Here is a 15,843-nt window from a genome sequence, read left to right on the forward strand (position 1 = left end):
CACAGAAACATCAGAGGGACGTGATGGCCGTCTGAGCGACGAGTCTCTCACCTCTTCATCTGCATGTGTCTCTGCTGGATGAAGTTTGCTCCAGGATGAATGTCTGGTCCATTCTTCACCAGCTTCCTCATCAGCTCCATGTTCGCCTTGTTCACCTGAAGGAGGGAAGAGAGGGGGCGGGGAAAAAAAAAAAAGTACAAAAATATATGAGTCAAAGTAAAATTAACGTGCACATTATTCACAGCACACACCCGAGAACCTCAACAGTCCGACATCCAGAAAAACCTACAGCATTCAGGAGACAGGTTTTTCTGCTCACCTTCTCTGGGTAAGTGAGGATCTTGGCGACGTGAACAGGAACAGCGACCTCATCGATCCTCAGGTTCGGGTCAGGAGAGATGACCGTTCTTCCGGAAAAATCCACTCTCTTTCCACTCAGGTTACCACGGAAACGTCCTGAAAAGAAAAAAGCTCAATGATTCAATGACTACAAAATGTTAAAGTCGGAGTACAAACAAATATTACGGTGTATGAAGTTCACAGTAACTGTTGGGGTCAGTGTGTGGGGCGTGTGCGTGCGTACCCTGTTTTCCCTTCAGTCTCTGTACGAATCCTCTGGTCCACTTCTTGGGCGCCATGTTGAGTGGGATTCCTGACAGTTCGCTGTTGATGTAGAGAGCACACTGCAGCTGCAGGAAGTCCCAGTCCTCCATAATCATCTGCGTCTTCGCTCCTGACATGCGGTGCTGAGGACAACATGGAGAGAGGGTTGGAGCAAATAACCCAATCTGGCAACCCTATCAATAACCTCAATTTACTCTACTTATTTCATTACGTTTACCAAATTAACTTTAATTAAATTCTGAGACAAGAAATAAATAAATAAATTTATAAACTCTGGCTATAATTACATGCCAGTCAGCACTGTGATACTCAATGCCCTAGCAGAGCCCCCCCCTCCCCCGTCAGAGCCCTAGCCAAGCCCCCCTCCCCCGTCAGAGCCCTAGCCAAGCCCCCCTCCCCCGTCAGAGCCCTAGCCAAGCCCCCCCTCCCCCGTCAGAGCCCTAGCCAAGCCCCCCCTCCCCCGTCAGAGCCCTCACTGAAGTGCACTGACCTTCTTGATGACATCATTGAGGAAGATGATCTCCGTCAGCTTCATGGTGAGGTCGTCCTCGTTGGTACCTGATTTGAGGTCACTGACGACAGAGGGGCGGATACAGAGGGGTGGGACCAGGAGGCGGGTCAGGATGAGGTCAGCAGGTTTCCCCGCCTCTGGGTTCATCAGCAGCAGAGGAACATCCTCACTGGGAATTCTCCGGAAAAGATTCAGCACCACCAGAGGGTTCAGGTTTTCCTACACACACACACACACACACACACACACACACACACACACACACACAGAGAGAGAGAGAGATCCATAATTGGAAAGCTGTTACTTTAATGAAACATGATTAAACACTATGAAGATGAAGACTGTTACCTGAGCGCGGCTGAGCAGCCCCTCCACCTCTTTGTTGTGTTCGATGGCCGTGTCGAAGGACTGGAGGAAATCAGAGACGATGGGATCCATTACCTTCTTACTGCTTTTATACTTCTCATGGATGATCTTTAACAGACCACATTTCTTCACCGCACCTGACACACACACACACACACACACACACACACACACAGTGTGCTAATTAGTGATGCACCGAAATAAGTTAAACCCGTGACTGAGACTGTGGCTGAATTTACAGGAAACAAAAATTTCCAGAATATTCAGAAGTATGAGACGAGTTCATTTCCTGTTAATTTAATTTCAGCAAAAACATGTTTCAGTCTGATGTGGATGATCAGACATCGGTGTGTGTGAGAGAGATGGAACATGTTCTCACACACACACACACACACACACACCATTGAAGGATCCGCAGTAAAGACACACATTCCTCTTCCTGCACTTATCCGAGATTTTCTTCTTCAGGCCACGTTTCTGTAGATATGGCAACCCAGGACGCCGCAGATAATCCAGGAACTGCTGCCTCTCCTCTTTACTCAGCATGATCCGAGAACACGTCTTACAGATCATCTACACACACACACACACACACACACACACACACACACACCATTCTGCTGTACTGTACGAAATTACAATAAACCGGGAGAGAGATAACAGTGTGAAACATTACTACAGGCTTTAATAAGAGATTACACTTCAAACTCCACACAGAGAGAGAATTAAAACCTTAAAGCTCAGAGGCAAAGATTTTCAATTTTATGCACATTTGAAACTTTATGTTAAAAAACCCTCTGTAATTTTCTTCTGGTCCCAAGAAGTATTGTTAATAAGTAATAATTAAAATAAGTTAGCGCGGATCGCAGCGAATTTCTGTTCGGCGATTTTTCGTGACCACTCGGCGCGTGACGTCATTCAAGACAAACAAACCGCTCGAGTCGAGTCCACTTCCGGCTACTTACACTGCCGTTCGGCTTGAGTGCAGACGCGAGTTCAGGAATTTCCAAAGAAAACCCCCATGCCTTATTGTTGTGCAGTGGACTGTAACAACGGGACCGGTTCAGGAAGAAGCTTTTACCTTTTTCTGAGAGAGGAGAAGAGGCAGCGCGAGCGAGCACTTCGACAATGATTCATTTTTGAAGAATCCCCATCTGTTGGAGAGTTTAAGTGTCCGTGTCGGACAGAGAAGCTCAAACCTGACGCTGTTCCAACAAAATTCGAGCACAAAAATCAAGCAGTCAAAGGAGAAACGGAGCAGCAACGCTCAAGCAAAAAGGAGAAGAGTGGAGGTAAACGTTTTTAGCTTTCATTTAAACGCTCGGTAGTTGAAAAAAAAAAAATCATCATTGATAGACGAGATGAGACGTCAGGCCCGATATACTGACACCGGGAAATACCGCGGATGGCAGGCTAATGTGGCCTACTGGCGCAATGTCAAGTAATCGTTACCTATATCCACTATGGCTTCGCAGCGGCCACAGGGTCATACATATACGGTTTCACCTCTCGATATTCAATTTGGAGAGTTCCTACTTCAAAATCGCTTTCAGACATTTTACACAGCCTCTCACGACCAGAGTCCGTACACGTGTGCTCGGTTCGCAGGTAAACACAGAGCCGCTCCCGGTCCGTTTGCCTTGAGTGACGTCATGACGACGCCCCCTGGCAGTAAAAGCGCATGTGAGAGAGATGTAAACAAACCTTCAGAACTTGCGCAAACCAGTATATTTTAGCCATTTTATTCAATTTTATGGTGCAAATTAGACACCAGGAAGATTTAATCTGCTTTTTGGGTCGTTCTTCTAGACAATAAAGTTGATATTCTACGTTCCACCTCCGACCGTTGCCTGTGACCTTTAAAGTGCATGTCCTGGACCAATTTAGTGTTTGTTTTTTTATATGAAAGTCTGTCCCTTTACACACTCATCCAGAAGGGTAATTTTGCACAAGGCCATCTGTCTACAGCAGAAAAAATAAAACGCGTCTGGAAAAATCCCAAGGGAGTCTGGAGCCAGATTGATCCAGATTCGTGAGGTCATGTGCGGATCCGCCAGCAGGCAGAGAGACCCTGCGTGGGTTCAGTGTACAGCCTGTGTAGACCAAGTTTAGCAGCGAGCGATTTTGCATTGAAATATGGAATTGTCGCCTGAGCGCAATGTTACTTTAGCCTGGGAAATCCCATGCTGCTTTGCACAATCGTTCCGATCTGAAAAGACAGCATGGAAACTATGGTCTAAAGCAGACCTGGGCATTTTACGGCCCGCGGGCCGCATCCGGCCCTTTGGTTCATTCTGACCGGCCCGCGTAAGGTTAATTAGAAATTACAAAATAAACGTATTTTCTAATTTTACCTCATGCATGGACTGAATGTGCATTGCTTTTATTTTGAAGTTGTGTTCAACAAAAACGCATTGCGCGCGACATGAACATGACATGAAATCCCATGAAACCTAATCCCGCGATAACTACTTCCGTAATTTGTCCAGACCAACCACAAACTTGTACGTCATCCTTCAAACGGTCCAGCCAATCACATAGTGTGACGTCACCAGCAGGCGCCGGAGCCGATCTCCGGCGAAAAGCAACAAATGAGGTGATTAGACTACAAATGTGGGCATCATTATTACAACCCCAATTCCAAAAAAGTTGGGACAAAGTACAAATTATAAATAAAAATGGAATGCAATAATTTACAAATCTCAGAAACTGATATTGTATTCACAATAGAATATAGACAACATATCAAATGTCGAAAGTGAGACATTTTGAAATTTCATGCCAAATATTGGCTCACTTGAAATTTCATGACAGCAACACATCTCAAAAAAGTTGGGACAGGGGCAATAAGAGGCTGGAAAAGTTAAAGGTACAAAAAAGGAACAGCTGGAGGACCAAATTGCAACTCATTAGGTCAATTGGCAATAGGTCATTAACATGACTGGGTATAAAAAGAGCATCTTGGAGTGGCAGCGGCTCTCAGAAGTAAAGATGGGAAGAGGATCACCAATCCCCCTAATTCTGCGCCGACAAATAGTGGAGCAATATCAGAAAGGAGTTCGACAGTGTAAAATTGCAAAGAGTTTGAACATATCATCATCTACAGTGCATAATATCATCAAAAGATTCAGAGAATCTGGAAGAATCTCTGTGCGTAAGGGTCAAGGCCAGAAAACCATACTGGGTGCCCGTGATCTTCGGGCCCTTAGACGGCACTGCATCACATACAGGCACGCTTCTGTATTGGAAATCACAAAATGGGCTCAGGAATATTTCCAGAGAACATCATCTGTGAACACAATTCACTGTGCCATCCGCCGTTGCCAGCTAAAACTCTATAGTTCAAAGAAGAAGCCGTATCTAAACACGATCCAGAAGCGCAGACGTCTTCTCTGGGCCAAGGCTCATTTAAAATGGACTGTGGCAAAGTGGAAAACTGTTCTGTGGTCAGACGAATCAAAATTTGAAGTTCTTTATGGAAATCAGGGACGCCGTGTCATTCGGACTAAAGAGGAGAAGGACGACCCGAGTTGTTATCAGCGCTCAGTTCAGAAGCCTGCATCTCTGATGGTATGGGGTTGCATTAGTGCGTGTGGCATGGGCAGCTTACACATCTGGAAAGACACCATCAATGCTGAAAGGTATATCCAGGTTCTAGAGCAACATATGCTCCCATCCAGACGACGTCTCTTTCAGGGAAGACCTTGCATTTTCCAACATGACAATGCCAAACCACATACTGCATCAATTACAGCATCATGGCTGCGTAGAAGAAGGGTCCGGGTACTGAACTGGCCAGCCTGCAGTCCAGATCTTTCACCCATAGAAAACATTTGGCGCATCATAAAACGGAAGATACGACAAAAAAGACCTAAGACAGTTGAGCAACTAGAATCCTACATTAGACAAGAATGGGTTAACATTCCTATCCCTAAACTTGAGCAACTTGTCTCCTCAGTCCCCAGACGTTTACAGACTGTTGTAAAGAGAAAAGGGGATGTCTCACAGTGGGAAACATGGCCTTGTCCCAACTTTTTTGAGATGTGTTGTTGTCATGAAATTTAAAATCACCTAATTTTTCTCTTTAAATGATACATTTTCTCAGTTTAAACATTTGATATGTCATCTATGTTCTATTCTGAATAAAATATGGAATTTTGAAACTTCCACATCATTGCATTCCGTTTTTATTTATAATTTCTACTTTGTCCCAACTTTTTTGGAATCGGGGTTGTATAATATGACGTATCTTGCTTGATATTTGGAGTAGAAAGACAATATTGTGATGTCTTTATTGTGTTTTGGGGTGAATGTGACTGAAAAAAAAAAAAAAAAAGGTTCAAACGTTCACATTTTGTTAACCATTGTTTTGGGAAATTTGATTGAATAAATGACATTTTTTGTAAGGCAACCTCGTTTTTTCCAGACTCTTATCAGTCTTAGCAGCTTGTAAAAACAATGCTATTTACTGCTTTATATAAAGAAATACAATTAATATTATGCAGAATTTAGCTCAGCCTTTTGGTCCGGCCCTCCACAAAACTTTCTGTTTCTCATGTGGCCCCATGGAAAAAATAATTGCCCACCCCTGGTCTAAAGGCTCGCCTGAGTTAGGGAGCCAATCAGAGAGTGGGGAGGGGTGGAAAGACGGTGACGCGTACTACTCGACAAACAGAAGCTTGTAGTTTATTTGGGACTGTTTACGGATCACATTTAACATGGCGGCGAGCGATACGAACCAAACTAACCAAACCAGCTTCTCTCATATTTGTCTTGCACAAACGGCAGTAATCATTCAGTGCCATTATTTTCCTATTTTTGTTTTGCCTTCTCTTTCTCTTTCCTTCTCTTCTTCGCCTCTTCGTCGCTCTAACTACGTCACCGGGTACAACTGCCATGATTGGCCATGGGCTACGTATACGCCAAATGATAGACATTCACAACGTCCAATAAACGGCCGTTGACAATCGTAAACCACACCTCCCCTACGAGAAATTCAATAGGCGGATTCCAGACCATATTTCACTTGTGATATGGTCTGGTGTTAACCAGACTAATGTTACTTCACCTTTGGATGAAGAATGTAATGAGAGTCCTGGCTACTGTAGGAGAAAGAGTTCATAAGCTACGCACAGGGAATCGGCTAAGCAGGGTTGTGTATACAGTTACTGTGTTTGGCAGGTCCCAAGATCTCAAGCCCTGACACGCCGTATATCCCCTGATGCATGTGAAGTAAGTGTATTATCACCCAGCGCTTTCGTGTTTACTTTTGTGTGTGTCAATAAATAACATTATCCGTGTACCACACAAACACAGGAACACCTCATTTAGAGTAGAGTCTCTCTTATTTCTTACCCTGGCAACAGTCAACTTGTGAATTACCGATTTTCTTGGTCTTTTTCTCGGCTCTGCTTGGTCCTCGGCTTCGAGGGCCTCAGTGGATCAGGGCTTTCCACAAGCGCCGGCTGCCGGCCATACAGCCGACTACACAATTAAGTCCAGCCGGCTACTTTAATGACTTATTTTTGTAGCCCACAGGCTCTAAATATTAATTTTCGATTTTAATAAAATTAAATGTTTATCTAACGGACTGACAATAATGTCAAACTGAACCGCACTCATTTAAGTTGTGATTCGCGCCGTTTGTACCGATAATAACCACAAATTCCCCGCCGACTTCGTTGATCAGGGGAGAGTAACTCATCCATGGCCCCGACATGTGGTGTGCGCGCACTCGGCGGAGGCAGTCGTGTGTCGGAGGGAACAGAAGCAGAGATGACGCTTATTTTGTCTCCAGTAAACCAGTCTTCTCTCGTTCAATTCCGTGCTGGCATCAAAAGACACCGTTGGTTGTAAATGAACCCAAACTGAGTGGTTGGAGTGTATTTTCATACACAAATGGAGAAATGTTGGCTGAGTGTGTAATTGTGTCGCCCCACCGTTGTCGTTGTTAATTCATAGCATGCTCAGCTGCGTGAATGTGTCACGCACCGAAAATAAGAGATTTACAAGCCAGGAACGCCTCATGATGCAATATGTGAGCTTGTATAGCCTATTACTGATTATTTTCAGTGCGCAAATCAGTTTTCTTTGGTGCATTAGCGTCTGGCATACACTAATGAATTTAAAAAAAAAAAAAAAAATGCAATGTTGTAATAATAATAATAGATAAATAAATAAATAATAGAGTAAATATCTGAGAAATTAATATAGCTTGTCTAATAATAATAATAATAATAATAATAATAATAATAGGAAGATAGTGATAGTGAAGATGATTAAGACGGAAATGGGGATAAAACTATTTAAATGTATTGTGAAGTGCTGGCAGCATTCTAGACTTTTGTTGAATGATATTTAACTTTTATTTTAAAGTATTTTTATTTGTACATTTTAGGTTATATTTTTGTCGCTCTGAAAGTTATTCAACAGGCTATAATGACCTGCAACCTCAGTTTGTCAGTTGAACGCAAGAAAAGAAAGAAGATTTACTGCCATTTTACTTTGTGTTTGAGTAAAGTGAATAAATAAATGGTCTGTGGAAAATACATTTAATCCTGGGAACTGTGTGCACAGGAGTTTATTTTGTGTTTACTCCCCCCGGCTGGCTACTTATTTGTCATGGCTGGCTAGTATGAGCCTTAGTGGAAAGCCCTGGGAATGCGGCACTTCACCTTCTGTCGGGGAGACGAACGCGGCTGGATCCTTTGGCGACGCTGACACAGATGGAGACGGTGTTGCTTTGGGCATTCTAACAGATGGAACCACGTCTTTTTTCAGATCAAGTTGCTTCTTGAAGCCCATTTCCCACTGCAAATAGTTCTCAAAGTCGTCGGGCTTTATGAAGCGAGCCCCGCATGTGACGCTGTGGTCTGCTGCATGTTGCCAGTTTTTCCGGGTGCCTCGCACGAAGCGCTCCCGTTTCTCTCTCACTGTCCGGTCTTTTGGGAAACGATGAGTACTAATCCCATCATGATTGGTGTTGCTACACCCTCCTACGATACATCTGTTAACCATTTTAATAATTACGCGATAACATTGAAGAAATTTGCAGAAAACCACCAGGTGGTTTTCTCATAAACAAACCAGCGCTGACGTAGGATTCAGAGGGAGGCGTCCCGCACGCGACACCACGAAAATCAATGTTTGCTGGGAAATCCAAATGCCAAGTTTTTTCAGAGGCGGACCAATTCGCCTCAAATGGCTCGATTTCAGCTGAATTTTTCTGGTATTGCGCAAGGTAAAAAAAAATTGCACAAAATGCAGAATGTGGCAGATATTTGACCAAAGTTTAATATAAAATAAGAGAATTACATTGAGCTTCCTCCTGAATTTACCCAAGATGTGCCCTTTAAACACTCCAGAAAAATAAAAACAATATGAATGAGAGATAAAGGGTGGCGCGTGTGTGTGTGTGTGTGTGTGAGAGAGAGACCTGTAGGATGCCGATGATGGCTTTAAAGTAGCCGATGTGGAAGCAGGGCAGCTCCAAATCCAAGTAACCGTAATGACCCAAACAATCCGCCAGGACCTTCCCACATGTCTCACAGCCACGGTCCTTCTCACTCGTCCCCTACACACACACACACACACACACACACACACACACACACACACAAAAAAAAGAAGAAGAAAAGATGAAACAATGAAATCAAAAGCAACAGACAAGAAACAAAAGAGGGACAAGAAAAAATGAGAAACAATGACATATGACAAGAAAGAGAAAGGAAAAAGTAAATGACACATGACGACAAAGAGACCAGACAAACAAAGACTAGAATAATAATTTTTAAAAAAGGCAAAAAGAGAGAGCCAAGAAAATGACAAAAAAAAAGTCAAATAATAAGAAGAGCATGATTAATGAATAAGAAATGAGAGTTCTGGAATAGAGAGAAAGAATGCAAGTGTGGAAGCATGGGTGTGGCCAAGCACCAGTTTGTGAACAGAGGGAGGAGCTGAGAGGCAAGTGGTAACGAGGGACACGCGAGTGAACCATGAACCTCACGCTGACCCAAAGCTCAGGAGACCAGAAGACAGAACGCCGTTGTGGAGTCCTCGCCCCGTTAGAGCTCATCCACGCCCTCGCCAACAGCCACAACACCAGGCCCTCGTCACCCCGTGCACGGAGCAGGAAACACACTTCCAGGTGCTGCTCCAAGTGTAGCAGGAGGATCAACAGATGCTCCAGAGTTCAGCCAGCTGGTACTCCAGCAGTAGTCCTAGCAGTCGCTGTGGGCACACCCCACATCATGCTGAACAAAACAGGATCATCATGTGAACCCAAGGCCTTCATCCAGCTCTTTGAAGCAACAGTGGTGGCATGGGGTTGGGCAACCTTACAGTGGGCGGGCCACCTCTTCCTGATACCATCAAGGGAGGAGCAGTTTGTGGCCAAACAGCTCCCTGCAACTAACCTGCTGGAGTACCCGGACCACAAGTGGGCAATACCACAGCAGGTCGGCCTCACCTCTGAGCAACACTGCCAGCGATTCCGCTCACTGATGCTTGCTGAGCGTGGGCGCATGTTTGTGTTTACTCATCAACTCCAGGATGGCTGTCATCACTGGCTGAGGAACACAACACCAAGGACGTCATCAATACGGCTGCTGGAAGGGCGTTGGAGTGGGTCCAGCAGCACCACCCAGCATCACTGGATAAGGGGCTCCAACTGGCAGAGGACCATCTAGTGGCATTCCCTAGAAGCATGCCCGCCCACCTGTTGTGCTTCACCCCTCACCTACCACTGCACCAGAGACAGGGGCCGATTCCCCCGAAGCCCATGCCCCAAGCCCAGGGTCTCCCTCCACCTTCTGTGCACTTCTTCCCCACAGGTGGGCAACACCATGGTTGCAGGGGTAGGAGTGAGTCCTGTGGTGGCGTGCAGGTGCTGCGGTGAAACCGGGCACTTCCAGGATCAGTGCTATGTGCTGGAGGTGGGGACAACTGTCCCGATCCCTGATGCACTGCAGTCCGCCATGATCAGGCTGGGATGTACCAGATACCACCGGGTACAAGGGGGTACAAACCATGCATTGGTAGAGTCAGTGTGCAACCTGAGACTGGTTCATGGGGAGACTTTGGGTACAGCACGAAGGGGGAAGGTGAGGTGTGGCCATGGGGATGGGTATCCTCTAGTGCCCCTCAAAATTCAATTTCAGAGACAAAAACAGTAAAGGCAGCAGTTAGTTCTCACCTCAACCACTGATTCTGGGGACGAGTTGGTCAGGGTTCCAGAAATCAGTGAGGAAAATGTTTGTGGACTGGGTCCTGCAGTAGCAAGGAGTGAGGGAATTTAGCACCACACTAGCAGGGGAGGCAGTGCTGGGGCCTTTAACGTCCACGCTGTGTCAGGGGGATACGGAGGGTGGGTAGGGCCCACGCCCCATCCCGCCACTCAACTCGTCATGAGGATTCCTTTTTGAAGCGGTCACAAGACGAGACCCTGAGGCCCTCCTTCAATCAGGTGAAAACCAACCATCGATGGGCAGCGAGCCCAGCCTCATGTTGCGCTAACCTAACTGCATTTTTCAGTTATTAAAGACAGATAATATTGAGGGACACAGGACACTCAAGAGGAAACGACCCAAAGAGCTGCTGGGAAGTGTTATGTCAGGCAGTTCACTACAATCTGATGGCAGGGCACTTAGGACAGGACAAAACACAATCAGCTCATGGCTCATTTTTATTGGCTGGGCTTTCAGGGTGAATTCACCAGTCACCCCAAAAACACCACCGCACCCATTTCCATTAATCCATCAAGTCCCCTTTGAAAGAACTGGTATGCACCTCATCAGGCTCACAGACCAGACGGATCTGTCGAACGAGTGCTCAGTGACGCAACGAGCAGCAATGGGGAGATAAAGGGAAGAGGGTCGAGAGCAGAGAGCTGTTTGCGTATGTGTGTTTAGGGAAATAAAACCCCTGCAAAGGGAATACGGGATACAGGAATAAACCCAGGATTTCTGGGTTCCACATGCCCATCTCCTGCCTCCACGAGCCTCACAGGAAGCGTAAAGAGGTAAAGAAATAAAATAGAGAGGTGTAAAGGTGTGCATGTGTAGCGGTTGTACCATGCGGTGGTCCAGCACTCCGTAGGGCAGCGGTGTGTGAGAGGTGTCCTGACTGTACAGGTTCTTACTGACCACCTGAATGTGAGCCTGCTGACGCATCTGCTCCGCCGACTTCATCCCAAAACAGATGTGGCTTCTGGAACGAGACGGAAAACGACCCGTAAACATCATCGTAGAAGTGATTGCTGTTACGGTTTTTGTGGACTGAACAAAATCACCTTCCAACCAAACTGTAAACTGTTACTCACAGGTTATTACTGCACCTTAAACATCATCTTTTAACAAATGGACCTTTAGCGATTTTGTGACATCATTAACCTTTGATGCAAAACATATGCACACCCCTTCTAATGCACAACATGGGTCAGAAATGACCCGCATTCGTTTTCCAGGTTATTTCATGCTGACTGAGTTTTTCTTTGCTCTATCTTTTGAAATCAATTTATTTTATGATTGAATATTCCAAGTATTCTTTAAATATTTTGTTTTTAATTACCACAAATCATTAATTTAATTTTTTCTTTCCTACTTTATGAACAAAAATACTTTTTATATTACTACACATGGGTCATCCAAGTGTGATTTAAAATTAAATGTCTTAATACTATAATAATAATTTGTTTCAAGTAATTACTTTAGCAGTGAATGGGGCCAGTTATTTATTTATTAACCGTATGTAGTTAGCTAAGCCAACTACAATAAAATTAGCTAACTAAAGTAGAATATGTCAGCAGCTCGGTAGCTAATAGTAATTACTGTAACTTTCTGACAAGTAATCTACTCACTCTCAAGGTAACCTAAACAATCAATTTTTTTCTAAGGTAATGCTAGAACAATTGAAAAACATTACTTGCATGTATGAGATGGGTAAAGGGCGCCGTGCTGAGCTGTGAAATGTCTGACACAAGCACAATTCACAGTTCCCACCAAACGCTGGAGTAAATGCATGCGGGTCGGTTCTGACCCATGTGTGTAAACTTGATGTAGAATTACAAAAGCTGTGCTTGTTCATAACTTAAGAAAGGAAAAATAAAAATGATTTGTGCTAAACAAAAACAAGAGATTTACTGCATATTTGGAAAAGTAAATGACAAAATGAATTTATTTCAAAAGTATCTCATAGAAACACTCAGCCATACAGGAAATAACCTGGAAAATGAATGCAGGTGGGCGGCACGGTGGTGTAGTGGTCAGTGCTGTCGCCTCACAGCAAGAAGGTCCTGGGTTCGAGCCCCGGGGCTGGCGAGGGCCTTTCTGTGTGGAGTTTGCATGTTCTCCCCGTGTCCGCGTGGGTTTCCTCCGGGTGCTCCGGTTTCCCCCACAGTCCAAAGACATGCAGGTTAGGTTAACTGGTGACTCTAAATTGAGCGTAGGTGTGAATGTGAGTGTGAATGGTTGTCTGTGTCTATGTGTCAGCCCTGTGATGACCTGGCGACTTGTCCAGGGTGAACCCCGCCTTTCGCCCGTAGTCAGCTGGGATAGGCTCCAGCTCGCCTGCGACCCTGTAGAACAGGATAAAGCGGCTAGAGATAATGAGAACGAGAGATGAATGCAGGTGGTTTTTGACCCATGTTGTGCATTAGAAGGGTAGTGATACAAAAAGGGTTTTTATTCAAAAAGTAAGAAAGGAAAAAATAAAATAAGGATGTATGATGATCAAAAACAAGTTAATTGAGGAATACCTTGAATACTGAATGATGGAATTAATTTATTGCAAAGATATAGAAGATAAAAACTCAGCCGGGTCACTTTTGACCCATGTTTTGCATCAAAGGGTTTTAAACACATCTACAGACTTAACCCTTCATTCACTGTTACAGAAATTAATTCTATTCATATTCATCAGTGCACCAGGAACTCTAAACACACACCACAGCTATAAACAAGCCGAGTGTGTGTGTGTGTGTGTGTGTGTGTAGTGAAAACTCATCAGCCATGTGAAAGTGTGTATTCTCTTCACACTCACTGCTGCTTCATTTTCCTGAAAGAACATCTGTGTAAATAAATAACTCACATCTTTTTGGCCACATCTGTCTCTCTGAACTGCTCCTTCACCATGGCGGCGTCTTTATTCTCCTCCTTTAGTCACTAAACCCGCACAGCTGCACACAGCTGCACCATCACATGCTGCACAACACGGCACAGTCTGCGCATGCGCATTAATACAGAACCCGGAAGAGCGCGCGGCTTGTTCTGCTGCAGGTGTAATAACGGCGCTGTGGAGCAACAGCGACACCTACAGGAGCGGAGGAGGAGGAGGAGGGAGGATACTGTACATGAAAGTGAAGAGAAATATCGAAAGTTGTGAATAAATCTCAAATTAGGGGTCATTTAGGATTTTACAGCCCAATCTGCAATGTAAATATGTCATAAAAAGTTTTAAAATGAAATTATTTTCATGCATTGCTAATGTTTCATATTTATTCAGACTCTGACGTGTTGTGTGACTGAATTTAATCTGATTTAAAGGAGTTATTATAAAAACTTTCTAAAATACTGTACATCAGTGCCTGAGGAGCTCAATAAAGGACTACAATCACCATGATTATTGTGATATTTATGTAATCATACAAATATGATTAAACTGGGGCAGTCGCTTCCGGCGTGCGCTCAGTCAGCACCGGTGCTCCTCAGGGATGTGTCCTCTCCCCACTGCTGCCCACCGACTGCGTCAGCACCGGTGCTCCTCAGGGATGTGTCCTCTCCCCACTGCTGCCCACCGACTGCAGCTCCATGGACCCAACTGCAAAACTCCGGAAATTTGCAGATGACACTATGGTCACAGACCTCATCCAAGATGGCAATGAGTCTGTATGCAGGCAGGAGGTTGGTGCGCTGGTGCAGTCAGAATAACTTGGAGCTAAACACACTCAGGGCGGCACGGTGGTGTAGTGGTTAGCGCTGTCGCCTCACAGCAAGAAGGTCCTGGGTTCGAGCCCCGGGGCCAGCGAGGGCCTTTCTGTGTGGAGTTTGCATGTTCTCCCCGTGTCCGCGTGGGTTTCCTCCGGGTGCTCCGGTTTCCCCCACAGTCCAAAGACATGCAGGTTAGGTTAACTGGTGACTCTAAGTTGACCGTAGGTGTGAATGTGAATGGTTGTCTGTGTCTATGTGTCAGCCCTGTGATGACCTGGCGACTTGTCCAGGGTGTACCCCGCCTTTCGCCCGTAGTCAGCTGGGATAGGCTCCAGCTTGCCTGCGACCCTGTAGAAGGATAAAGCGGCTAGAGATAATGAATGAATGAATGAATGAATGAATGAATAAACACACTCAAATGATAGTGGACTGTCAACCGTGGAGACCTTCAAGTTCCTGGGAACTACCATCTCACAAGACTTGAAATGGGACCCCAAGTCTGGTCTGTCACAGGAGCTGCTGACACAGTTCTACACTGCTGTCATCGAATCCGTCCTGTGCACAGCCATCACAGTCTGGTTCAGAGCAGCCACCAAACAGGACAGGAACAGACTGCAGTGAACATTAAGGTCAGCAGAAAGGATCATCGGGGCTCCCCTGCACAGCTGCCAGGATTTGTAAATTTCATAAACCAGGAAGCGGGCAAAGAAAATCATTAAGGACTCCTCACACCCTGGACACAACCTATTCCAACTCCTCCCCTCCAACAGGTGCTATGGAGCGCTCAGAACCAGAACCAGAACGAGCAGACAGAAGAGCAGCTTCTTTCCCTGTATCATCACCCTCATAAATAACTGACTTAAACCATCCTTGCCATTACACTCTTGTACTTCCTGTTTGCACTACCATACTGCACTCTCTGTACATCACCTGTGTCATGTGGGTTTTTTTTTTTTTTTCATTTTGTGTACTATTTATATATAACATATAAATTGCATATTTATATTGTGTAATGTCTATGTTGTGCGTTACATACACATATCGGAATTTTTCTTATAATACATATACAAAGACTACATCTACTTTTTTCTCTTTTTCTGCACTCTAGAGAGAGACACCAACTGGCAGAACCAAATTCCCTGTGTGTGTCAACATTCTTGGCCAATAAACATGATTCGGATTCAGATTCTGATATTCACATATAAATGTAAGAGATATATAAATACTCGTGTGTGTGTGTGTGTGTGTGTGTGTGTGTGTGTGTGTGTGTGTGCGCAGAAATGTAATATAATGTAAATAAATGTATGTGTATAAATATAATATAAATAACAGTAAATGCAGATTAAAGTAAATGTGTAATTACAGAGTGTAACCACTAGAGGGAGACTATTACTAATGTAGTCCTCAGTCTGGTTTGTT

General features: G+C 44.7%; 1 protein-coding gene across 1 annotated transcript in view; it reads right to left on the reverse strand.

The window, feature by feature from the left end:
• The window catches only part of polr3a (polymerase (RNA) III (DNA directed) polypeptide A), a 35,055-nt gene extending 21,329 nt beyond the window's left edge, over positions 1-13,726 (reverse strand). The window contains exons 1-9 of the mRNA XM_060939128.1: positions 13,586-13,726; positions 11,572-11,707; positions 8,937-9,074; positions 1,903-2,074; positions 1,484-1,638; positions 1,115-1,354; positions 584-746; positions 320-456; positions 52-155 (exon numbers count right to left, since the gene is read on the reverse strand). Of these exons, the coding sequence (XP_060795111.1) occupies positions 52-155; positions 320-456; positions 584-746; positions 1,115-1,354; positions 1,484-1,638; positions 1,903-2,074; positions 8,937-9,074; positions 11,572-11,707; positions 13,586-13,629 (1,289 nt within the window). The 5' untranslated portion in view covers positions 13,630-13,726. The remainder of the gene's footprint in view (positions 1-51; positions 156-319; positions 457-583; positions 747-1,114; positions 1,355-1,483; positions 1,639-1,902; positions 2,075-8,936; positions 9,075-11,571; positions 11,708-13,585) is intronic.
• Positions 13,727-15,843: the final 2,117 nt, after the last annotated feature.

The sequence above is a fragment of the Neoarius graeffei genome, chromosome 14 (assembly GCF_027579695.1).
Source record: "Neoarius graeffei isolate fNeoGra1 chromosome 14, fNeoGra1.pri, whole genome shotgun sequence".
NCBI lineage: Eukaryota > Metazoa > Chordata > Actinopteri > Siluriformes > Ariidae > Neoarius > Neoarius graeffei.